This window comes from Drosophila mojavensis, unplaced genomic scaffold (assembly GCF_018153725.1).
Source record: "Drosophila mojavensis isolate 15081-1352.22 unplaced genomic scaffold, ASM1815372v1 contig_74, whole genome shotgun sequence".
Taxonomy (NCBI): Eukaryota; Metazoa; Arthropoda; class Insecta; order Diptera; family Drosophilidae; genus Drosophila; species Drosophila mojavensis.
The window spans coordinates 9,495,697-9,521,049 of record NW_025318899.1 but is presented as its reverse complement, the minus strand read 5'-3'; the positions used below and the strand labels follow the sequence as shown (position 1 = coordinate 9,521,049).

The 25,353-nt window shown below is 42.2% G+C and overlaps 7 protein-coding genes across 13 annotated transcripts; 2 read left to right on the top strand and 5 right to left on the bottom strand.

Annotated features, from left to right (window-relative positions):
* Positions 1–111: 111 nt before the first annotated feature.
* On the bottom strand, positions 112–6,392 carry LOC6581949 (citron rho-interacting kinase). Its single transcript, XM_032731687.1, has 7 exons — positions 6,009–6,392; positions 5,711–5,949; positions 5,304–5,654; positions 3,767–5,146; positions 2,200–3,699; positions 1,945–2,140; positions 112–1,883 (listed from the first exon to the last, which is right to left on the bottom strand). The coding sequence occupies exons 1-7, from the start codon at positions 6,268–6,270 to the stop codon at positions 292–294; spliced, it is 5,520 nt and encodes a 1,839-aa protein (XP_032587578.1). The 5' UTR covers positions 6,271–6,392; the 3' UTR covers positions 112–291.
* Positions 6,393–6,685: 293 nt separating this feature from the next.
* LOC6581948 (protein LSM14 homolog B-A) lies at positions 6,686–11,233 on the top strand. 7 transcript variants are annotated; one of them, XM_002007625.4, is made up of 7 exons: positions 6,686–7,227; positions 8,170–8,634; positions 8,805–9,343; positions 9,426–9,638; positions 9,839–10,068; positions 10,133–10,488; positions 10,558–11,233. In XM_002007625.4, the coding sequence occupies exons 1-7, from the start codon at positions 7,107–7,109 to the stop codon at positions 10,563–10,565; spliced, it is 1,932 nt and encodes a 643-aa protein (XP_002007661.2). In that variant the 5' UTR covers positions 6,686–7,106; the 3' UTR covers positions 10,566–11,233. The 7 variants fall into 7 exon arrangements, with proteins under 7 accessions (XP_002007661.2, XP_015017648.1, XP_032587581.1 ...); XM_015162162.3 differs by having other exon boundaries at positions 8,793–9,343; XM_015162163.3 differs by having other exon boundaries at positions 6,687–7,227; positions 9,423–9,638.
* Positions 11,234–12,537: 1,304 nt separating this feature from the next.
* Positions 12,538–15,522, bottom strand: LOC6581947 (histone acetyltransferase KAT2A). Its single transcript, XM_002007624.4, has 3 exons — positions 14,010–15,522; positions 13,293–13,945; positions 12,538–13,224 (listed from the first exon to the last, which is right to left on the bottom strand). The coding sequence occupies exons 1-3, from the start codon at positions 15,257–15,259 to the stop codon at positions 12,695–12,697; spliced, it is 2,433 nt and encodes an 810-aa protein (XP_002007660.1). The 5' UTR covers positions 15,260–15,522; the 3' UTR covers positions 12,538–12,694.
* A 67-nt stretch (positions 15,523–15,589) lies between these two features.
* On the top strand, positions 15,590–16,414 carry LOC6581946. Its single transcript, XM_002007623.4, has one exon. The coding sequence runs from the start codon at positions 15,701–15,703 to the stop codon at positions 16,346–16,348; it is 648 nt and encodes a 215-aa protein (XP_002007659.1). The 5' UTR covers positions 15,590–15,700; the 3' UTR covers positions 16,349–16,414.
* Positions 16,350–17,755, bottom strand: LOC6581945 (eukaryotic translation initiation factor 2 subunit 2). Its single transcript, XM_002007622.4, has 3 exons — positions 17,610–17,755; positions 17,000–17,402; positions 16,350–16,939 (listed from the first exon to the last, which is right to left on the bottom strand). Exons 1-3 carry the CDS (start codon positions 17,622–17,624, stop codon positions 16,416–16,418), a joined length of 942 nt encoding a protein of 313 aa, XP_002007658.1. The 5' UTR covers positions 17,625–17,755; the 3' UTR covers positions 16,350–16,415.
* A 228-nt stretch (positions 17,756–17,983) lies between these two features.
* On the bottom strand, positions 17,984–21,407 carry LOC6581944 (phosphoacetylglucosamine mutase). The gene is made up of 3 exons (XM_002007621.4): positions 21,120–21,407; positions 18,851–20,294; positions 17,984–18,787 (listed from the first exon to the last, which is right to left on the bottom strand). Exons 1-3 carry the CDS (start codon positions 21,218–21,220, stop codon positions 18,686–18,688), a joined length of 1,647 nt encoding a protein of 548 aa, XP_002007657.1. The 5' UTR covers positions 21,221–21,407; the 3' UTR covers positions 17,984–18,685.
* Positions 21,408–21,562: 155 nt separating this feature from the next.
* Positions 21,563–25,341, bottom strand: LOC6581943 (melanotransferrin). Its single transcript, XM_002007620.4, has 7 exons — positions 25,175–25,341; positions 24,420–24,847; positions 24,218–24,351; positions 24,002–24,159; positions 23,421–23,944; positions 23,196–23,360; positions 21,563–23,135 (listed from the first exon to the last, which is right to left on the bottom strand). Exons 1-7 carry the CDS (start codon positions 25,230–25,232, stop codon positions 22,071–22,073), a joined length of 2,532 nt encoding a protein of 843 aa, XP_002007656.2. The 5' UTR covers positions 25,233–25,341; the 3' UTR covers positions 21,563–22,070.
* Positions 25,342–25,353: the final 12 nt, after the last annotated feature.

Genomic DNA, 25,353 nt, shown 5'->3' with positions numbered 1-25,353 from the left:
GCCGCTCCATCAGTCTATGCGAACTGAAAAGAAAAATAACTGTTATGCTGCACAGGGTGTAATTACAAGTCTAAAGCTTTCACAGGGTGTCCCAATAACTGACATTCAAACTTGGCGCTAAATGTATTGAAATGCTTTATTCTCGCTGGAATCGCAAATAAACATAGTTAAAATATTCAAATAAAATATAATATAAAAAGTGATTTGTGACTGATGATAAATTTGTGTTAAATACTATATACATACGCATGTATGTATTTACAGGCAGAGATATTATTGGTTAAGTACGCCTTATAGACTATCCGTTGTCATCGCCGAGCCAAGCGTTATTGATGTTGCCACCGAGGATATTGTCTCCATGGACACGTTGAGTTTCTTTTTGAAGGCACGCAATGCATCCAGGTGATATACCTGCTGATAGCCCGCTTGCTTATCTATAGACAGAGTATAAATATTTCGCTCTCCACTGGAAGTCAGCAGAGTAGGCATGTAATGGGGCAAGTAAGCGCGTTGTATTTCTGATGAGTCTCCGTTTTCCGCATTGGTCATCTCTTTGCTGTAGGAGCGATGTATGCGCATTATCTGCACGTACTGATAGTGCGCCACGTAAAGGAATGGCTCGCGGTATAAGAAGCCAGTTGGCGCGTAGACCCAACTCAAATCATAGGGACGCGAACGACAACCAAATTCATCGACAAAGATGCCGCATTCGGCAAAGCAGAGCAGGAACTCCTGACGAGAGATACGCACAGCTACGAAGGGCTGACAGTTGGATGTGTGCTGCAGCGTCTTATCTGCCAGATCGACAAACTCTTCGGCCGCATAGTTATCTAGATCGATTTCATAAAACTTATCCGAGCTGACGATGGCCGAGTGGCGTGTATAGAAAATCGATGTTACGGGCGTGGCAGTGTCCAATGCACGAACTGGCTTGAACTTATGCAGCTTATGATCGTATTTGAGTATGACAATGCGTGTCGAAGTTGCCGCAATGGCCACCGAGTCGAGAGCATTCTCAGATTCGTTTGAGATCTGCACAAGTTTCCACTTCTCGCTCACCGAACGATTGGCAAAGGGCAATTCAATGACCGACGTCTCCAGCACAGGCTTGTTGCAGGGGATCGTGCTCTGGCAACGTGACTCCAGCTGCCGATAGTCACACTGGTAGAGCTTCTCGCCATTGGCACCCACCATCATAGCCTTGGCCAGACGTGTCGATACGGACACGCAGCTGACCGACTCGATGCCAGCAATATGCAGCAAGCGCTGTCCATCCACATTGTAGGTGAACAAGCCGCTGTTGCAGCCAAATAGCAAGATTTTCTGCTCCACTATTTCGAATGCGCAATTGATCTCAATGACCTCGCCGTTGTGGCTGTTCTGTGAGCCATTGTAGGCCAGTGTGCCCTTGTACTCATCAGTGCAGTTAGTCTCGCTTTCCATTGTGTCCAGACTGCTGCTGCAGCTGGACTCTGGTCGAGTTTCGCTAACCTCATCGCAAGACGACACAACTGAGCTGCCACAGCTGCTAGTCACATTAGCCCGACATTTGCGGTGCGATACATCCTTGCATTCCTTGCAGCGCCAATAAGGCGAGCCGGCTATAATTGGTTGATCACAGGCCACACAGTTGGCAGCATCGACCTTCGATTCTTGCAAAGCCAACTCGAAACGATGATGCGTTACTTCGCCTTTGCCCTCCTGCTTTTCTGGTGATTTCGAATTTGCTTTGGTTTCCGTTTGACTTGCCGAGCGTTTTATTGTCGTCGGCTGCTTGCGTGGAGATCGGGGAACTGTGGCGATGCTAGCGGGTCTCAGCTTGGGCTCTTCTGCAGCTCCATTGGCAACGGTTGACTTACGTGGGGAACGTAAAGTTGCAGTGCCTAAAAGAACAATTCATCCATACTATATTCCGTAGACATTTCATTTTCTATCTTGCATTACCATTTAATTGATCCAACTGATCCTGCAGCATCTTGGAATGCTTTTGTTCCCGGCGCAATTCCTCTTTCAGAGCACGATATAGTATTGATGACTCCACATCATTAGGCGATATGTTCTCCTTGGTATTGCTGTTGGATCCAAAGATTTTGTCTGCAAGTGTTTTCTTCTTCTTCGCAGACAAATCCTCCACCTTAAGCTACAATTTTGGTGTATTAGTTATCAATTATCAATAATAATCTATAGCTATCGCATTACCTGTAAATAGTCGATGAGTTTCTTATGCTGAGCGAGCGTAGCCATTGCCTTGATGTCCCGCTGTACATAGAACTGTTCCTTTTCGGTCAGCGCATTCTGCAGTTCATCGATCTCGGTGTGAAGTCCTGTTTGCACTGTCTGCAGATTCTTGACCTCGTCATGCAAATGCAGCACCTCCTCCTTGCTGTGGAATAGCTCACTGAGAATGCGAGCATTCTCCTCCTTCAGGCAAAGCAGCTCCCGCTCGTAGTCTGCATTCTGCGCCTGGCAACTGGCGCTCTGCACATCCAGCTGATCCGCCCGCTCCTGGGCGCCGAACAGAGCATTCGTTTGCTCCACCAGCTGACTCTGCTGTGATATTAACTTCATCTGCAACTGCTTCAAGTTCTCCTTGAGCTCCTCCAATTCTACGCTCAGTATTTTCGCATGTTGCTCAGCTTGCCGCTTCTCAGACTCCTGCACATTCAGATCCTTGCGCAGCTGGGTGACCTGATCGTTGCGCTCCCGTAGCTTTACATGGCAAGCATCCAGCTGGGCTTGCTGTGTCTTGTTTCGCTTCTGCTCCGCCTCCAGCATATTCTCCACCTCCGTCAGCTGATTGTCAGTTATGCTACATGCGTATTTTAGGCGCTGGAAATTATCCGTCAGTTGCTTCAACTCCGCTTGCAAGGCCTGAGTGTTTTCGCCAGCTGCCGCATTGCGCTCTCGTTCCTCTTGTAGCTCGCGCTGTAGACGCTTCTGTTCCAGACCCAGCCCATCGCAACGTTGCTGGGACTGATTCAGCTTTTGACGCACCTCTCGGACCTGCTGCTCCAGCCTGTGGATGTTTGCCAAGTGCTCGATTATTTCGGATTTGCACTTCATGCGCTCCTCCTCGGCTTTCTCCCACATGCGATGCTCCTTCAGTACATCTCGCTTGCTGGCTGCCAGCTCAGCTTTCAGTTCATCAATGCGTGCATCGCGCTGACGGAACTCATCCTGCGTGGATTTCTGTTTACGTTGTGCCTCGTCACGTTCGTTCTGCGCCTTCTTGACGCGCTCTTCCGTCAATTCCATGCGTCGCGCCAACAGCTTCTTCTCGGCGAGCGCCTCCTCCAGTTGTTTCTCCACCTTCCAGAGTGATAAGTTAGCGGTTCGTGCCGCTTGACGCTCTACAATCATTTGCTCTCGTACTGCAGCCAGTTTATCCTCTAGTTTCTCATTCTGCCGCTCGAGCATATCACCCACAGCACTGTTACCAGCACCCCCCGAATGACCCTTCATGGGGGACAAACTTTGCTCATTGAAACGTTCGAGCATTCTCTCCAGCTTAGAAACCAGCTCCTGCAGCTGATCTGCGCGAGTCTTTTGCGCCGACTCCGCATCCTTTGCAGCCACCAAATCGGCGCGTAGTTGATCCTCAATGGCATGCAACTCCGTCAGCGAACCTGGCGCTGTTTCGTAAGGCGAGGTCTGAGACGCAAGCGATGTTTCTGCCAAGTTTCCACGGCATTCAGCAAGCTGTAAGATAAGCAAAAGAGAATCATTATAGACATTTACAAGTTATTTGGGAATCAATGTCAATCACCTGTAGCTCTCGCTCCAAACGGTTGCATTCCGTCTGTACTTCAGCCAATTCTTTTTTGGTGAGACTAAGCTGCGTCTCTAGAGAAGCCTTGGCTGCACGCAGCTCGTTGTTTGCGCTTATCTCGCAATTGAGTCTCTGGAGTATGTCCTCGATGCTACGCTCTGTCGCATTTTTAGCTTCTTGGTTTGATTTACCCGAGCTAATTGACTCGTCCAGCTCCGTGCGTATATTCTGCAGCTCGAAGGTCATGCGACGGTGGGTGTCCTGCGATTCGCGCAGTTTCTGTCGCAGCTCTGAAAGCTTTTGCTCATAGCTATCTGTTAGCTGTTGTCTCTGCTTCTCGTGATTGGTGTCGGCTTTAACGCTCTGTTCCTTCAGCTGCTTCAGCATTTCCTTGTAGTTCTCCAGCTTGTCTTGAAGATGTTTACATTCGTCAGTTTTGGCATGAAATTCGAGCTCACGCGCATCCAGCTTTTGCACCGTGCAGGCCAGCTCTTGTTTCTTCTCCGCCAGCTGCTTTTCATATCTTTGTTCGGATGCAATTTTCGCCTCCTCGTACTTCTGGCGATTCAGGCGCAATAAATCCGTGATTGTGGCTTCTTTCTTCGACCACATTTCTTCGTCAATTTTCGCTGAGCTCTGCAACGTTTTGATTTGAGTCTTGCAGCTGGCCAGCTCCATAGTCTTCTCCTTAATAATATCTTGGAGTTTTGTGATTTCCATTTTAGCTTCAAGCACCACTTGAGATGACCCGTCACTCTGCTTAACAGTTTGTTGTGCTTTAACCAGCTCCTGTCTTAGCTTTAGGATCTCCCCTTCGCGTGATTTCAACTTTTGCTGCAGAGTTCGCAGCTTTTCCTGCAGCTTAGTTGTACGTGCTGTATCCGAACCATCGGCTGCACTGTAATCATTTTCCAAATGAACGAAACTGTAGCCAATAAAAGGCAAATCCTTGCCGCTAAAATCGTTCGACTTCATGTTCGAAGTCAGTGACTTTTTCGCCTGCGGTTCACGGCGCGCTTTATGCCGTATTCCGTCCTCAAAGTTGGAGATATCATCATCCGACTTGATGGTGGGTATAATGGGCGGCACCTGCGAACGGACTGTGCTCCACTGGATGCTTTCGAAGAATGGATGCTTTACGATCTGATCATACGAAAGCCGGTTCGTTGGATTCGTGACCAACGAACCGATCAAATGTTTCAAATTGCTAGAAATTTTCAGATCGCTGGGAAAACTAACTATTTTCTTCAAACGGCTATCCTCGCAGTGCGAAAGTATTTTCGAATAGGTCTCGTGGACGTTATCCTCGTGGAAGGGCGTAATCTCACATATCAGCTCGTAGCCAATTATGCCCATGGACCAATAATCGCAGCTTACCTGTTTAATAAATTAATAATCAAAAGTTATTATAATTGAATATGAAGCAATTCAGTGAAAAATCATGAAATGAAATATGAAGAAACTCATTAAGTTCTTTCTTTCATATTTCATTTGTGAGTAGGATAAAATATATTAATCATACAGTTACACTCACGTCATGCATAGATTTTGATAGCTTATAGGTTGATATAGTTTGTAAGAGCTCTGGAGCTATATAGTCTGGTGTGCCAACTGGTGAAAGACTCAAAACATGTCCATCTCGGTCCAAGGCAGCAGCATTGCCAAAGTCTGCCAATTTGATGTGGCCAAAGCGATCGATCAAAATGTTTTCCGGTTTGATATCTCGATGAACATAGCCCATGGTGTGCAGCGTATGGAGAGCCAGTGTTAGCTCGGCTAAATAAAAGCGGGCCATATCCTCGTCAAAAGGTCCGTGACGGGACATTAGACTGAGTAGGTCACCTCCTGGCAGATATTCCATGACCAAATACAAATTGTCATTGTCCTGCGAATAAAATTCAATTTAATTATGTATATATTTTGTATGTAAATGAAACTCACCTGGAAGGCATACTGTAAATTGGTCAGCCACTCAGAATTACGCTGGGACATTATGTCGCGTTCCACTTGCGATGTGGTCACCATCGATTTCTTGATCTTCTTCATGGCGTAAACATCGGATGTTTGGCGCTCGACCACCAAATGGACATTGCCGAAATAGCCTTTGCCAATGAGGGCCTTAATAACAAAATCATCTGCGTTTACGCGCAGTTGGCGCGTTTCCTCAATGATCGGACGAACTGGATCGGAAAGGTACTTTAAATGTCATAGTAAAGTTAAAAAATAATAAAGAACTTACATTTATTTACAAATTCCGCTATGTTGCGGTCGCGTTTCTTAAGGGTCTCTTTGTCGCACTCATTGTACAGCAGGCAGAATGCGTCCAGCAAACCCTCTCGACAAATGGCTTCTGCGACAGCTGCACTTGCAGTATTTAGAGGCACAACGCTGCGTCTTGATGCGCTTGTCAAAGGTTTTTGCACGGCGCCAACTCCTTTACCTAATATTAAATTATTGAGTCGCGTCGTGCGCACACTAATTGGCTCGCGTTGTGGCGGCATATTAATATTTTGTGTAATTTAACAATATTTTAACAGCTACATGCAGTGTTTATTTAGCTGATGCCGTCGACAAAAATCAAGCGACGCCTTGTTCAGAATCGAACGTTTTGAATGTTAAACGCGGTGACAAACGCAGGGTTGCATGTTCAGCTGCCAGTGCTGTCGCTTGCTTGTGAATTAATTTTTTGAAGGTGCTGCCATACTTCTGGTATATACAAACAATTATTTATAAATAATCACTAAAATAAAATTGATCACCCACCATGTTTTTAAAACCCAACTAATTGATTTTCACATATAAGTTAAGATTATTATCATCAATATGTGAAAAGTGTGTAATCATTTAGAATTATGCAGCCCCAGCTTTTGACGTTTAACAACACTTAACATGCTAGCGAGTGCTTTTGCTCGTAGGAATATCTTCCACTTTCGACGGGTAGGTTTTTGCAGACGGAAGGTGAAAAAATTTTCCACATTACGAATTGCAAAAAATTTATCATTTTTACTAATTTATCTATTTGATTTGATATAATTTTCAAACTGTGCTCCATATCTATTGTATTAAAAATCTACCTTTTGAAAGTTCAACATTTGCTCTGGAAAAAGAAAGTTATTGCGTGCTTGTCAACGTCGAAAGGTTGAAACTGCAGCGCAGCAGGCAACACTCGCTCGCAAACGGGGCAACGTCGCGCTCGCTATAATTGTTTGCTTTACTTGATTATTCCATTCGTCGGCAATTGTCGGCCATAAGCAGAAACATTTTTTGGTAAAAACTGGTGAATTAAATATACTTGTATTAATACGCGGGCCGAACAGTGAAACAATCAGAATTCAAAATGAGTGGGGGATTACCGGAGTTGGGCTCGAAGATCAGCCTAATTTCGAAAGCTGACATTAGGTATGAAGGCCGCCTATATACGGTGGATCCACAAGAGTGTACAATCGCCCTATCGAGTGGTAAGTAAAATATAAAATATATGTTCATATGCATGCCCACACGTTCGTGTTATTTTTCTTCTTTAAATGTGGACAGGCTTGCATGTACATATATCTATGTATGTAAGTATGTATGTGCACAATGTAATCTGTGCTATAAAACTAAAACGGTAAAATGCAAAGGCGGGTGCTGAAAAGAAAATGGTTTCTTTGAATTTTTTTGTTCACGTTTTTGGTTGCTTCAGTTAGTTTTTACAGTAATTTGCTGCTCATCGCGCAAAGAGCGGGCAGACACACTCGACAGTATTCAACTCGCTCTCCCACTCTCTCGCTTTTGTCCTCTCTCTCTCCATCTCTCTTGTGCTTTTTGTTTGTCATGTTTGCGAAGCTCAGATGCTGTCGGCACAGATAGAGCTTCGGGTTGTACAGTGTTGCTTTTGCATCCCCATGCACGCGCAAAATGACATACATATAAACGTACAAGTACACACACATGCATATAATGCATGTAGCTGTACATATATATGTGTGCGTGTACTGATTTACATCAAAATAAATACATGTGTTAGTCAGATAGAGACTTGTGCATGTGTTCGTTATTTCCCTGGCAAAACCAATTTTTGGCGCCAGGGTCAATTAACGGATTATGGCAGCGACTACCGTTAGCATGGGAATGATTTAAATGGACCAAGGGAGATTTTGCATACAAGCTAATGTTGACCTATCACACAAAATTAAATATCTACTATTTGTAATTTAATAGCAATTACAACACTGTACTTTCGATGACTGTCTTCATACTCGTGCCTTGCCGCGTTTTTCGCATTTTATACATACCCGTCCATGCATATGTATGGAATATAACAGAAAATACATATGTACATAAGCACATATATGCATACATACAAGTTTATATATATTAAGGTAATATATAAAATGTCTTTTTATTTTATCGTTAAACAGTGCGCTCCTTTGGCACGGAGGACCGTGATACGCAGTTTCAAATAGCTCCGCAGTCGCAGATCTATGATTACATTCTATTTCGCGGCTCCGATATCAAAGACATTCGCGTTGTGAACAACCATACGCTGCCGCATCACAATGATCCGGCTATTATGCAGGCCCAACTGCAGAATGGGCCTCAGGTAATGCCACAGCATTTCCCAATGAATGCGCCCCAACAACAACAACAGCAGCAGCAGCAACAACATACTGGTCCATCGATGCCTGGTGGCAGTGGAGGTGCACCTGGAGCACCTGGCACTGGATTTGGAAATGGCAATCCATTTGGTGCCTTGGGCGCACCCAGTCTGGGCCCCGGCTCCTTGGCACCAGGTGCCGGCGCACCTGGCAGTGGAGGACCGTTCATGAACATTGGCGGTAATCAGCAGCAGCAGCAACAAAAGCCTCAGCAGCAGCCAAAACAAAGTAAGTTGAAGACACACAACATAAAAATTACTCTCACACCTACACTCCTACACCTACACCTAAACACACACACACACACACACACACACACACACACACACACACACATACACATCATTAATCTGCATACATGCACGTCTTCCTGTCTATATGTAAAGTTTCTGTTTTAGATATGCTAGCGAGCGCTTCGCGTTCGACCACGCCTATTAGCCTCATCATCAGTCCAACAGCCGACCTGACTCAGCAGCACTCCCAGCAACAGCAGCAGATTCATCAGCAGCAGCAAAACTCTGCACAAGCTATTGGCGGCGGCGGTGGAGGTGGTAATGCGCGCGATGCCGGTCATAAGCGCCAAAACCATCAGCAGCAGCAGCAGCAGCAACAACAGCAGCAGAGAGGCGGAGGAGGAGGAACCAACATGCAGCAGAATCAGAGGAATAACCACAACAACGATTTCTACAATCATCCCCACCAGCAGCAGCAGCAACAGCGCGATCGCCGTGATTCTGGCCGTCAAATGGACAACAACAATTACAACTATAATAATCAACGTAACCGTGGGGGTGTTGGCGGCGGTGCTATGCAGCAGCGCGGCGGTGGTGGAAACGGTGCATGGAATATGCATCGTGGCGGACCACAGAATCCGAATAATATGATGATGCGTGGCAATCGCGGCATGGGTACACGTGGGCCAATGCGACCAAATCAGGTAAATTCTAGCAATAGAATAAACAATTCCAAATTGCGTTCGGCATTCATATTTATGTTGGAATTTGTTTGTTTATCAGCAGGGCTATCGTCCGCAATCGGCTAATCAGAATAAGCCGCGCAACAAGATCAAATTTGAGGGTGACTTTGATTTCGAGCAGGCCAATAATAAGTTCGAGGAGCTGCGATCCCAGCTGGCGAAACTCAAGGTGGGCGACGAACCCAACAAAACCACAGCTACAACAACAGCCACCACAACAGCCACAACAACAACAACTTCTACCACTACTGATGAGGTATAAGTTCGTTTGTTTATATTAATTTTTTGACTCATTTAAAATCATCTTAACTGTAGTGCCCTGTTTACTTTATTTATGATTTTATTTATAAAAAAAAAAAACAATTTACACTCAACTCATACAATGCACCACACACTCATGCGAATACGTATTTTATTTCAAATTGTTAAATTGCTATTCCGTTGAACTTTGCACAGTTAAATGGTGAGACCGATAAGAAAGACGACTCTGGCAACGAAACCGGCGCCGGCGAGCATGAGCCTGAAGAGGACGACGTGCATATTGGTTACGATAAGACCAAATCGTTCTTTGACAACATCTCGTGCGAGGCTGCTCAGGATCGCAGTAAGAACAAAAAGAATGACTGGCGTCAGGAGCGCAAATTAAATACCGAGACGTTTGGCGTCTCCTCCACCAGACGTGGCAGGTGAGTTAAAGCAAGGCTCACGTCTCCTTCCAGCAATTTAATAATTTATTGATTTTTTTAATAGCTACCGGGGGCGCAACCATTATTATAATAATGGCAATGCGATGGGTGGTGCTGGCAATGGCGGCATGAATGCTGGCTATGGCGGCGCACCTGGCTACAATCGAAACAACTATCGCATGGGCGGCGGCGGCGGCAACTATCGTAACCGCAGCAACAATCGTAACAATAACGGCGGCAACCGCCAGAGCAACATAACCAATGGAAATGGTAGCGTAGCCGCAGCTCTGAAAGCTGCCAACAATGCAGGAAGTGCTGCCGGTACAGGCAACACCACGGACACCACGGCATCGAATGCCGCAACAACGAAGACAGCCACGTCTACGCTCACAGAGCAGACGCAACAGGTCGCGGCAGTTTGTAAGTGATATAACGTCTCACCTGTTAATGTACTTACTATTTGACTTCGGATTTATTTATATATTTCAGCTCAATAATGTCGCACAATTGGAGAATCCTTGCCTAACTTTACAAAAACAAATATGAAAGAAAAAAAGAAAAACAAAAAAAAGAAACAAAAGTCCTACTCATTGCAAAGCTAGTTTCCCGAATGCAACCTAATCAAGCGACCGATCGACGACAAAAAAGGCTCTTATCATCATGAAGAATCGAGTTATGGAACTAATGGCATAAAACAAAATAATTGTAAAATTTTACTTAGTGTTGTAACGCTCATGACGTCCTGCGCGCACTCTCTGCCCGCCCACCGTGTTGCTTAGCTATTAATTATATATGATCTGAGAGCGTTTAGCAGCCATATGGATAGGTATTTTGTGTAAATGGCATGCTAGAACGTCAATAGCGAGGCAGCACATGATTATAGTGAGAGAACATACACACCTCTACATATATTTAGAAATAAATGTGAAGAAAACAAAAGTTAAGCATAAGTTTATGAAAAGTTAAAAAGATAAAAAGAAATAAACTCTAGGAGTCGCAAATTATGAAATTAAAGGAAAGAAACAATTAAATCCATGGAATTCCCAACATTAATAAATACAAAACGCAATTCACATGTTTATATTTTAAAAACCAAACAAACAAACAAGTCTATAACTATACTTAATGTGGGCAGACATCATAAATAAATTAATTCAAAGCGTTACTAGCATTTAAACTTTTTTAAGAACAATTTTAATGATGGAGAAATGGAAATACATGCATATATATAACAATTAGCAGCAACTCGTACATATATGGAAAACAACAAAAACAAAAAGCTAAAAAAGAAATTAAGAATTGTAAAAAAAATAAAAATAAATCACCTATCAGCAGTAGTGTGGGCAAGAAATAAAATACTTACCCTTATTGTTTATAAGAAAAAGGCAAAACAAAAATCCAAAACTACAATTATAGCGTGTCTTTCAGAGATTAGTTAAATTTTTCGATAATTTTTTCCGGGTCTATAGCCGAAATCGTTCTTAATATATATATATAGTGTGTAGTTGAATGCGTTTCATGTGTTTGAGGGAGCTAAAATATATATATTTTTAATTACGCTACTTAAATATGTCTACACCAACAACCAACTATGTATTTAGCTTGCAGCAGCCTTCAAAACAATTGCAGACAAAAAAAAAAAAAAAAAAAAAAAAACAATTGAAAAGTTAAGAGAAAAACATATTCTGTCACCCAGGAATGCACAACAATATCTCATTATACTACAGTTTTATAGTTTAAGGAGTTAGCTGTACGCATTGTGCGTGGATGTTCGTTCGCGTAAGATTCCGATTAATGATCTGATTTTTAAAAGAAATTTATTTTAAAGTTATCATCTTACTTTTCATCTGTATTCGAGTAGCCGGAATTGAATGGGGATATTACAACAATACTCCACGGATTGTACATCAAACATGTTTTTTGTAAATGTTTCATATAAATAAGCCATATAATTCATATTAAATTCAGAGCAAAATAACTTACCGAGTTATATTTTTCTATTTCGGAGCCCAATGGGTTCTATTTTCATTGATTTTCTTCATTATTGTTTTTTTTTTCTTAAATATAGAATGGACACACTACTTCTATGTTGAGCACAAACCTGTATGAAACTGTAATAAATATATATGTATATGTTGCTTATAAGTAATGAACGAATCAAATTTTCCAATAGACTATCTGTTATTGGAAGGCTCTATTGGTATGGATAAAATAAAGGGGTTTTTGTTTAAATTTAAAAATTGGTATCAAAAAGTACTGAAATCGAGCTTAAGCTAATTATGTTAAAGGAATTATTATTATATATTGGATCATCGTTATACTAAAGTGGATTATAGATAAATGACAATATCATATATAATTATTTCAATTACAGTCCAGTTTCAGTTACATTCTTTTGCTTTATATGAGCTAATTAGTTAAAATATTTTCAAAAGTATTTTTGTTTTTCAAAATAAAAAGAATGAAAGATAAGTTTTCCTTTCAATATTTTATTAACTTGGGAATAGAGTTACAAAAGTTTAGCTTCGTAGAAACTGAAATATAAATAATGTCATATATTTGTATATGAATATGATAGGTACTACATAATTTATTCAGTTCATGCGATCGAAATAGGATCGTCAGATCATTTATCCCACAATCCCAGCTCACGCATCTTGGTTTGAAAATATCGCTCTAGAGAATTGGCGCAGCGATAATACTCGGTCTCAGGAGAGTTATAGAAGCGACAATTAGAGAAAATGCGAGCCATGTCGGCCATGAACAAGCGCCGTGTCTGATAATATCCCTTCTTCAAGCGTTCGCCCATTGTCTTGAGGTCCATGGGGTATTTGATGTGATCGTAGTAATCGGGAACCTCGGCCGCAGTAACTGGGCGAAGGAAGGGCCAGGCTGCAGTGTGCTGACGCACAGATTGTAAGACAGATGCAAACTGAGTCGCCAGTTTCTCTGGATCTGTGGATTCTTCCAGTGGACGAGAGGCACGCACTGGACGCATTTGCGGCTTCCAGCCGATTTCCCTCAGGCCAGGTATGGACTCAACCGGTATAGATGGCAATCCCTCTTTAAAGCAAGTTAAGCCAGTTCTTACTTTTTGGACCTCGTTGTGTCGTTGTGCAATGAGCTCTTTAAGAATCTCACTTTGATTGCGAATAACTGGAAAACAAAGCAAAAATACGTCTGTCAATTGGCAATTAATTAAGGATCGCATCCAGTTAACTGACCGGCAATAAATTGTGTATTCACAATGCTTGGATGCAGCTCGCAGTGCATTAGTGTAGCACTGTCGTACTCCTTTATATAGCCCGCATAGACGGGACGTGCCAATTTGATGTCCTTGGAGAAACCTTGTTTCTTAAAATAACCGATTGCATCGCAATCCGCAAAGGTGAGCAAATGTTTAATGCCACGTTGTATGCTGTAATCCTTTAGGTGATTCATTAGATGGGTTCCATAACCCTTCACCTGCTCCGCCATGGTCACTGCACAGAAGACAATCTCTGTGAAGCCCTGGGTGGGAAATGGGCGAAAGCATATGCCGCCTATGGGCTGATTTTCCTTTATCAGTGCCAGGGTTTTGTGCTTGGTGTCAAAGACAAGCTGGCTTATGTATTCACGCGGCATCTCGGGCAGCTGATAGGCAAATACCAGCTGCAGTCCGAGCAGCCAAAGGATCGTTTGCTTATCCACGGGCTTGGTAAGCGAATTTCCGACAACGTGAAATTCAATTGCGCGTTTTTGCTCCTCGGCTTTGACATTCTCATCGCGTGACACATTGATGGGAAACAAGATTTCTGATTTGTTTGATGTCTTCGACTCTGCAACGGATTTCATGGCACGCATCACTACTTCAATTGGCAAATCGTCCTGGTTTTCGCTATGGAACGAAATAAATAGTAGTCTATTAAAACAAAGACAGATTCAGTTTGCTAGAAACTAACCTGGTTACACGTTCTGCAACCTCCTTTTTGACCCTCTTGTGAGCAGGTTCTCCTACGCTTGAGCGCTTGCTGCCACTGGGAGCAGCTGCACCAGCAGACGCAATGGTGGCTGGTGGTGCCACTTCCTGATGACGCTTTCTTTGTTGTACGACAAAGGAATTCGGTGGCCTGTATGTCGAGTCCCATATGGGCGAATCATCTTTTAGCAACTCAGCCCTTAATGCCTCCAAAAACTTTGGCATTTGCGTAATGATGGAGCGTTTGTCTTCGGGAAAACGATCTCGTTCCGAAATGCATTTCTTCTTTAGCTGCTGCGACATATATTGGAAAACAGTGCGCAGAAGAGTGCGTCCAAAAACGAGAGATGTCTCAAACTGCCTCAGAGAATTGCAGAAGGCGGGCACATGGCAAAATACCAGCCAACGCGTGTAATTGATCTTATAGGTCGATGCATCCTCGTGCGTCAGAGTTGGATCGCCGCGCCTTGCGGAGGGCGACTCAAAATTGTAATGATTGAGAAAATTCAGAAAAGTCTTCGCAACCTCTGTCATGGTTTGCAGTTCAGTGGGGTTCAAGTGGCTGTACTTGTAGAAAACCAAGGATAGAACAGCTTTTGTTATACACGGCGACTCGAATGGAGGATCGCCCAAAGGACCACGAATAACAGCCTGCTGACGCGTGAGCACACACTGTCGCAGTAACCTGAACAGATACAAGTAAACCTTCTTTGTGTCCTCATCCTCAACGCGCTGCATGGACATGAATAGATTTTCCATGTCAATGATGGCGCCTAATAGTTCGTCCATACTAGATCTGGATATCTCGGTGAGATGAGAAATGTGGGAGCGGAGCGGATGACGACAACTGGCATTTCGACACTCTTCAGTTGGCTCTGGGCAGTAGGACGACTCGACATCTCGATGCCTGTTTTCCTGGGGCGTCTTCCAGCCAGTGCAACGGCAGCCCTCGAATTGGCACGCCGAATACATGGATAATTTGGCGAGTTTTTGTGCTTCGGGCAGGTTAAATACCTTTTGCTTGCGTAGCTGGATGCGCTGCAGACTACTTTGGCGTGTGCCTTCCTGAGCTGGCGGCACAGTGCCACTTGAAGCCTGGGATGAGGAGGATGAAGACGCTGCTGCTGCTGCATTATTTGCAGTTTGTTGCTGCTGTGCAGCAGCATTTCCGCTGTTGCCATTATTACCATCTATTGGTTGACTTTTGAGCGTTATTGCTGGTCCACCGGACATGCCTAGTTGTAGATTGTATGTTTTTGTTTTCAAAAACTATATTTATACCTTGATTTCACAATCTGCGAAAATGCTGACGAGGGATGATGAAATAATACAGCTTCAAGGGATGGCGAAATCAATATATGTATCTTTGAATTACTGTTCAATGTCTATAGCTGACCTTTGTTGTTTAAGTAACTACAAAACTAATACAAAGAAGATATATTTAGCTAAGCTTTTATTTAATATAACGAACACCCTCCAGCTGAAATATAAATGACAATGGAATCAATGTCAACAAATCTAGGGAATGAACCGGAGCTAGAGCTAATGACATAAGCAACAAATATATCGATTTCGATTGTCGATAGCTGGGCACCCAAATGTCAATTGAAATAAATATTTTCAAATAAACAAAACATTTGTTAAAAACTTATTTAATTAATAAAATGTTTCGATATGATAAATTTATCGCCCGACGACATTGAGGATCAGCTGGATAATTTTATCATACGAAAAACAAAGGATCAAGCATCAACTTATGTTCCGCGACAAAAAACCACAAAAAATGGAGAAAAGATTTATGATCACATTCCATTACTTATAAAAGATATATTAGCGTCCCAGCCAGATGCAGACAACAAAGGAGCCTTCACTCTGTTTAATCCCACCGAATTGAAGTATCACAGTTGTTTGGTGTACGGTTTTGTCGCAGGTCGCGGTGTACATAACAAATCTTTTTACAATTACGTTTTAGACGATGGAACTGGGTCAATTAAATTTAGAATCTATGCCAAGCCAAGAGAAGAAAAGATCATCAAGTGTCTCTACAATGAAGCCCAGTCTCTGATTGGCAGTGCGGATACTTTGAAATACGAGAAGATATCCACAAGCATGACTCGGCTCTTGGGTAAAGCCACGGAGTATATCGATGGCTCCGTAATATCGCCTGGAAGCAACGTTATGTTATATGGGCGTCCACACAATTTTAAGGATCAAATTAGTTTAGACGTGATCTCATTTACTATGGATAACGAAAAGTCGCGCAGTTTGGAACTCGCCTTCAGTGAAAACTTAATAGACTACTATCAAAGACATACTAAATAAGTTGAGTTTTTGTATATAAATTGAAATTTTAATCAATAAAAAATCCAATTAAAAGTATACAAGTAATTTATGTGGTTTTTGCTCGAATGGCGGCACGCTTGCCTGTAACGGCTTGGAAACCAGACTTAATGCTAGCAACGGAGCACCGAGAACCGCAGGATTCGCACTGTAGAAAGAATAGACGCGTGTCCTTTTGCAATATTGTCTCTGGAGAGCGGCAGGTGTGGCAGGTGACATATTCCTTAATATAGCGACGCAGCACGTTCTCAATTTGCTTTGGCTGAAAGCGACCCTTGATAATCAATTGCTGGTTGCCGTCCATCGAGCCGCTTGTGCCCAACTCGGCCAACAGAAAGTCTAGCAGATGTTTCGGCAGACGATGCAGAGTTTTCGCAATATCCATAAAGTTGGCAAATGATGTTTTCTTTGTGCCTACACGAAGCACCTGAGGTGGTCTCATCACGAACTTGGGCTTACGGCCAGCTGCCATGTCTGGGTTCTTGTCCAGAATGATTTCGAAGACGCGTTTCAGCAATTCGTCGTATGTATAATCGCGATCCGAACCAGCCCAGGTGCTGCTGTTATCTTCAACTAAAAAGCAATTAATATATTAATATTGAGAAACAAATAATGTTTAAATAAATAACTTACGGTTCTCTTTGTCTTCGCTTTTATCTTCGTCCACTTTGTCCGCAAACAGTTCATCCAAATCTTTCTTTTTGCTCTTTTTCTTCTTTTTGGCCATTGTAAAGTCCATGTCCAAATTAATCTCTTCTTCCTCAGGGTCTTCTGCTGCTGCAGCAGTGGCATCGTCCGCGCCATCAGGCAACGCCCCTTCCAGTTCATCTAAGTTGAAGGGCTTCTTCTTCTTCTTCTTCTTTTTACCGAAGCTTTCTAAATCCAGATTATCGTCCACTTCAGCTGCTGTTGAAACAGCACTTGCTTCATCTTTGGGGTCTTCTTTCTTTCCAGCATCGTCCAGTCCCAATGCGGCATCCAAGTCAAATGTGGTCTTCTTCTTCTTTTTCTTCTTCAACAAAGTAGGATCGAACCCCTAAAATATGTTTTGAAATAATTAAATGTGTTAGCAAAATCGAGCACATAAAATATTTGGGCGAATAGGTGAAATTCATGCAAATTTTAATGGAGCTCCATATGCGCTACATAACCTCACACATGAGAAACACAATGTACGATCTCGTCGTTTGTATATAATTGTTGATAGAAACACTTGCAATACACAAAACTTGTCGACACTTACGTCTTCACCTTCCATTTTAGATGATTTATGCCCAAGGAATAAGAGAACAATTTCAAATTTCAGCTATTCTTTACAGATGAAATTGCATCAGAAAATTTATACTTTAGTGACAGCAGGGCAGTTTGACGGCTTTGCTAAAGGGATGTTGTTGATTTTCTTATCGATATAGCTACGATACAATCGATAGTATTTCTTAATCATCTGTTGTTTGGTATTATTTGTTTAGCTTGTGTGATTTTAGTATGTTATGTGGTCGAATTTTGGCGCAAAATTTAAATATATCTATTGTTTTATGTGTACGCCATATATTTTATTAGTAACTGTCTGCTTGTTAGCTGATACATTTAACATTTAAATAAAACTAACAGGGCAAATATATAAAATATTTTTGTTATATATTTCACTATCGAAATTTGAAGTATAAAAAAATATGGAACACATTTTAAACTAAGACAATGCCATTAAAATTTATATACCTTCTATACAGGATACAAGGGGAAACACATCTAACGATATGTAAGCCTTTATAAATTTGAGTAAACTACGGGTTTATATAGTTGTGACAGTCACAATATTGTGATAACAGTCTCCGTACTTTTTATTCTGGCAAGAATATAAAATCTCTTGAATTGTCTCCAAGTACACACATTTGTAAAAGTACATATTGCTGTTAAAGAGGTTCACATGGGTGTATGACTGAGTGTAAAAGTACTTAAGAATAGGAACAGGCATATAGTTAAGCACCCTGACTTTTCTATTAAAAATTATATCGATGCATTGCTGACAATTCTTTAACAGTTGTAAATTATATAAAAAAAAATCGAATTTGAGAATTTTAGCTTATTTTTCTTTTAAGAACATAACAAATTAATCACTTTTGCGATTATTATTACATTATAAATGCATTTGTAAGTGATTGAAATTGGGTATACTTTAAGGCGGTGTTTCAATTTAACATACTAGTTACAAATTTCCCCCAAGTAGGATGTAAAATAAAAGCTACCAATTAAGCACGCCGGTTAAATGCGATTCTGTGAGATTATGCCTAAGCACGCAAGCCTTCTACAAAATATTGACTACAAATGAGCATTGTTGCTTGGATTAACTAATTCCGGTCCGACACCACCCGCAAGTTTTTGCACCAATCGTCCCACCTCGTACGCCAGCTGAAGAACGTCCTGTAAGGAAGATAGAAGAGGCATTTAGTTTCTTTGGTTATATTCATTTCAATATACACTTACTTCTCTTGTTGAAGCTTCGGCGTATACGCGTACTACATCCTCTGTGCCGGATGGACGCACAAACGCACGTCCACGTTTGTAGTTTGCAACGACTTGGTTGATTTCATCCTGTAGTCCCTCCGGTTTTACACACACGCGTTCTGCGTCTGTGGTCTGGATAACGTTTCTATCCTTGACTTGTATCTTAAGCTGTTGATTCGGCAGGTCGTCGTAGCTCGAAATCCAGTCTTTAACATCCCAGCCCTTCTGATTCAAAATCGTCTCTACCAACAGCATATCGGAGATGGCATCGCCCACAGTTTCATTGATCAGATCTATAACAAGCAGCAGAGTCTGCGCTTTGGGGTTCGTCTTGGCAGCCTCGCTTATCGCCGCCTTACTACTATCGCTGAACACAATGGTGCCGTGGCCATTGGCCTCAAAGTAGATGCCAATATCATATTCCAGCGCCTTGTGGTGCAAGTGCTTAACACCTGTGGGCACACAAGAAACGGGCACCTTCAATTCGTTGACAATGTAATCTGTGGACGCGCCATTGGCATAGGCCGTCTGCACTAGGCCCAATCGTAGGTCCAACTGGCAACTTTGAATCAAGTCCATCAGGTAGCCAGCCACTAGGGTGGCTATCCGGTCTCCGTCGAGCAGCCTAAATTGCCCCGTTTCATCAGTGAAAAAGTAGACCACACGATCAGCATCGCCATCGACGCTGACACAGCGCGTATACGGTTCCACAATGGGCATGCCCACTGGAGGTCTTTGCTGCACCTTGACATGATCAGCACCACACTCCTCGTTGATCTTGCCCGGTCCAACGCCCTGGTTTATAACCGTAACGTTGAGAGACTTATTCATGCGCTTGTTGAATTGCAGCATTTTCCTAGCACCAACTCCGTTTGCGCCATCAAAGATCAGCCGATTGCGATAGTTACCATTCTCCAGCTGGCCATTGCGAAGTTTCTCAAAGGCGGAAATAAGCTTATCGTAGTAGCCCTCCTCCGTGGGCTTACCATACGCCTCTTTTGTGTTGGCTGCCACTACGAAAAAGTGCATCATTGGCGTGGTGACTATGCCAAATTCTCGTACGTTCCCCTTCAGTGCGATGACACCATCTGCCACAGCTTTGAGCAAGCGTGGGCTATGATAGCGATTGTCCATACCCACGTAGACATAAGAGCTTGAGGTAATATCGATTTCATTATCCTTAATTATTTTAGCTACATGCTGCTCCAGATCTTGGTCGCTGACGTTCACCAGATCTGTGGCAATCTTCTCCCAGCTGGGCTCCAACATTTCACCCTTCGGATCGATCAGTTTAACGCCATTGTCGGGCTCCGGATTGTGCGAGGCTGTGATCATTACGCCAATGACAGAGCCCTCTCTAAACCGGGAGCGTAAAGTGGCCAACACGCCCATACGGAACATAACGCTGTCCAAGAGCTCGGCTCTGTGCAAAAAGAAGATATTGATTTTCTTGATTATTATCAGTTAAAATTACGAAGCAATCATATATAATTGTACAGCGAAACAAGATAACGTGTATATTATATATTGTGTGATTGTTAGTCATACGACTAGTATATGTATATGTAGTCTCCCTATGTAATCTTTCATCGTTAACGGTCGAAAGTCTTTATTTTCATTTCGAAATTCGAATGCATTCGTGCAAGAAAAGTCTCTCCAGCACGTATATAATATTCTTATATGTATGTGTGTATCTATGTGTTCTACTTTGAACGAGTAACTAAACATAACAATTGTTTTTGCCTCTAGGCGTTCAAATAAGCCGCCAACAAGAACGAATTTTTCTGATTGGAGGTTAAGTTCTTTTCAGTTGCCTAATGAGAAGTACAAATATATACTTTACTTTATTTTAATTTATAGCATTTATAAACAGATTCTTAAAAATGGGATTTGAAATATTATTGACGACGTGAAACGTTTCTCATATTTACTAATATTAAGTATGTACGGATGTTTGGCCATACTCAGGTACCTTTAAAAGGTGCATGTCCATTGATAAAGCATTAAATTCTATTAATATAACTGAATGCCAAAATAGTGCATCGCCTTACTCATCTTCACCACTCCCTAAAAGACACACATACATGCATATGCACACTTATCTAGCAATATGCGGGTGAGTGTGTGTGTGTGATGTCGTGTTTGTTTGCTTGGGTGTGGGCGTGGACATTCACCCAATTGGACATATGTATTTGTATGTATGAGGCAATTTATATGTATGTATGTAACTAAGGGTAAGTAAACTCACTTGCCGCGAAACCCAGCTGTTCCGTATTGAATGGTTTCCTTTGATACTTTTGGATACATTTCTCTCGCAAAAGCGTAAACGGTGCGCAAATTGATAGACATGTTGATAACTGAATTGCTGACTCGATATCTCTGTGGCACTGACGATCCTTGTGAAAACTCGCAACCAGTCGCAAAACTACTTTCCGTTTTCACCTTCTTGTTGTTGTACTAAAAGTAGCCCACATATAAGAAACCGTCGAAAAGCAACGCGTGTCAGTGCGCGAACCAGCTGAATGAATGTGAAGAGGAAGAAAGTGTCAATACCATTGAAACGTTTGCAGACGCGGTTTCACCACACCACTGACGTCACCATTGACCATTTGGTGAATTTGCTTTTTCAAAAGCCATTTACATTTGAATGGTGTGCATGATCATTTATTTATAGAAGAAAAGAAGACAATATTCAATCTAAAAAAGTTTATTCAATATATCTATGTATGTATAATTCTGATAGTATATAAAAAACAATACAATGTATTACACGTTAGACTTGTAGATAAAATGTGTTCTTGGACGGTTTGTAAAATACAATATAATTTAAATTTAGAGGACGGAGTTGAACGTTGTAGACTACAAAATTGTACTCTGATTTGTAAAGTTGATCTTTATAACTTAATATTAAATTATTGTACATTTAGTGTATAGTATAATTTGTAGCTGACACTTGGAATGATAATTGAAATTTGTGTAAACAATGAACTTGTTTAAAGTAGATTTTAAGGCACTTTAGTCAGAATCGGTCAGATCGACAAATTACACTGTGAACTCTCTGTTTGGTGTACACTTAGATATGTTTGTTTGTCATTTGTTGTGAGATTCGTAATGGATATTCGAATTGTTACGAGTCAATATGGGTAAGGTTACCCTATTTGGAGTATGATATAGAATTTGAGAGATTCCCCTCATGCAATCAGAGTAAAATTCTTAGGGCAAATGCACTCGCTAGGAGCAGGAATGTGGAGAAGGTGAACTGAGTGGCGCTGGCATAGCAATCGGTGATGCGACGTGCTCTCATGTAATTTCCACCCAAATAGGTGTCGTACCGTCGTTCGTTTGGCGGAATGACTTGCAGTTGGCGTGTGGCGTCTTGGAAGATTAGATCGTAGTGTCCAATGGGCGATGAGAACATGCTGAAACTGAAAGCATCCACATCCTTGCGACCATACAGCTGCTGAGCATAGGTCAGCAGATTGATATATGCATGCAATTGTGTCTCATTGTAGTTCACGCCGCCTCGGGTAACGACAGCATTGGCCTTCACTTTGCCCAAATTGCAGCGTTTGTAGTCCTGGAGCTCGGCGCGAGTACCATCGGTGCACAGCAATTCAAAGTCGTCATTAAGAGCGTTTCTGGCCCACCACTCTTTGCGCTTGCCTCCGGTGCTCTCCATGACAGTGGTGTGCTTCATGAATGCCACATGGCCACCGCCTTCGACGAGGCAGCGGAAGGCACCAGTGTGTCCATAGTAATCCTCTGATGCGTCACGTCTACAATATCTATAGCTGGTTCCATGGCACAGGTCACACATACTGTCATACGGGACGCCTGTGTTGTATTCACTGCTTATAGCACCGGGCACACAAGATTTGGTAAAGTATTCTGCTGCAGCGCGAATCGAGTCACAGCCATAGGGTCTTATCCAACCGTTCGAGAGGAGGAAGGCCATCGGATATGTCCAGCCGGCGGCTGTATTGATGCCTGTGTGGCATGTGTACTTGCCCTTTAGATATGTAAGCTCCGTATCGGGATCTTCCTCCTTGGCCACAGCCACCACATAGTATTCAGGCTCACCCAAGTTGTATACCTCAGACATGAATGGAATCAAGTCGTAGTTCAAGCCAGCCGTATAGACATCTCCAGCATCAAACACAGATATATCAGCCTTTCCAGACTGTATCAACTGCATGCAGTTTATGTGCGAATGCATTTTCTTGCAGATCAGCTCGGGTTTTAGGATTTGTGCTTTGAGTGCGGTCTAGAGAAGGATCTCAATTATTATTGAATTGAGATTAAGGATAAGGTTAATCTAACTTACTCTCATCTTAATGCATTTTTCCAGCTCTGGCTCAGAAGTCACACATAGCGTCATTGCAGGAACGGGACACTCACGAATGCCGTATATGTAGTCAATAGCTCTTTGCAAATATTTGGTAAAGGATTGATCATCCTCTGGTATGGAAACAAGGGTTCTGGCTGCATCCTATGAAGTTAAATTGAAGTGTTAGATTAAAATTCTTAATTACATATTTTTTTCTGTTACCTGGAAGAGCAGATTGGATTTGCCATATCGCCTCGACTCAAAAATGCGGAATTTCTCATAAGGCACTGAGGTGTTTCCCTCAAGTGCACTGCGTTCTGTGGTAAAGCTGCTGTCTAGGCGTTCATTGCGATAAATCGAGCCATCAAATCGATCATATTGATTTTGGTTCTGATTTCTGGTGTAGGGATTGTTGTTGTCGTACTGACTGTTGAAATTGTCGTATGGATTATTACGGCTTTGATCGTTGTAGTTGCGATTCTGATCGTTATAGTTATTGCCGTTGTATGCGTTGTATCCTCCGCCAGTCTGAGGCTGATTGGGTTCCTCGCGAATGGCGTCTGAATACAGCTCAGAGACGCGTTTTAGGAATTGCTGATATTGATTACGCTCTTTGAAGCTACGAGCTGAGGAAGTTACAATGGCATCTGAGGGAATTTGACCCCAGCTACATTGGCGATAGTCGCTGATGGGCACACGACTGCCATCGCGGCAGAGCAACTGAAAGGTGTCTGGCGACAGTTTTTCTAAACGAGAATAATAGCTGAAATATATAATATTATACGTTTTGGTAGACTACTCACTAAATTCGGATGTTTGTAGCATTTCGGAAACCGTTGAGTGACGCAAAAATGCTACCTCGCCCGCTTCCAGAAGGCACCGGAATGCACCATCGTAGCCAAAATAGGGATCAGTAGACGAGCAGCGTCCAGGTATTTTGCCAGTACATAGAGCACAAAGTCTGAAGGTAATAAGATAATTGTGAAATGATCGGTATATAAAGATCTAATTCTACTTACTTATCAGAATTATCTCCGATGGGGTTGTATCTATCAATCAACGAGTGCACGGCGCAGGAGCTGTTAAAATAGTTGGCAGCGGTTTTGACTTGATTATTACAATCTACAACCTCCATTCCACCATTGTGTTGCAGCTGAAATAAAGATGAATGAAAGCATATTAATAAATATTTACTTAGACAACATTAAGCATTCTTCGCACCGTATATATGGGCACTATCCAACCAGCTAAACTGCCCACCCAGGGGAAGCAGGCTCTCTTTTGGCGCAACTGCCGCAGATCCGTAACGTCGGTTAAAGTATTCTTCTTTATAACGGCCACTGAATGATAGTCCAGGAATCCGCCTTCCAATTTCTCTTGCATTATGGGAATCAAGGAGTTGTAGCGACCGGCGGTAAAGACATCTCCAGCATCCAGTGTGGTGATATGTGCCTTCTCGCGATCCAAGAGATGAATGCATTCATCGGCACTGTATGCCATAAGACAGGTGAGGTTCAAGAAGACATCATCGAAGAGTGCACGATCCCGTTCGATGGCAACGGTTAAATTCTGGCATTTGTACTGCTCCTCCTGGCCTTTTGTGCACCAAATAATATTGCTGATTTTATCTTCAGCATAGTGATGTTGTGCTATAATTATTAATAAATTATTAATAGTTTTAATGTTGGCTTTAAATTAATTAGCTACGCACACAGATTGACATTTTTGAGAAAACTTGTTACGCTTAGTTAATATAAGAGATAACAATATTATTTGCTACACATTTCATCTAAGCTACATTTTGACAGCATAAATACTTATTGTTCAAATCTAGCCAGAAGAATGGCTTATTAAATCAGACTTACATGCGTTCACACACACACTTACAAACACACGCATACAAAATATATGTATGTTTTACATGCAGCAACGCCCAATGTTTAGTCAGCGAGCTAGACAAATGAAATTGGACTTACCGTAAGTTGTAGTTAAATAAACTGCGCTTAGCAAACATATAAGCAATAATCTAGCCATTTTACACTTTTATAGCAGTACACATTTAGTTTAAATATATATTAAACAAAAAATAATTACAAACGAAATGAACCTAACAACAACGACACGCCCGCAACTGCTACGGTAATCGATACTTGTT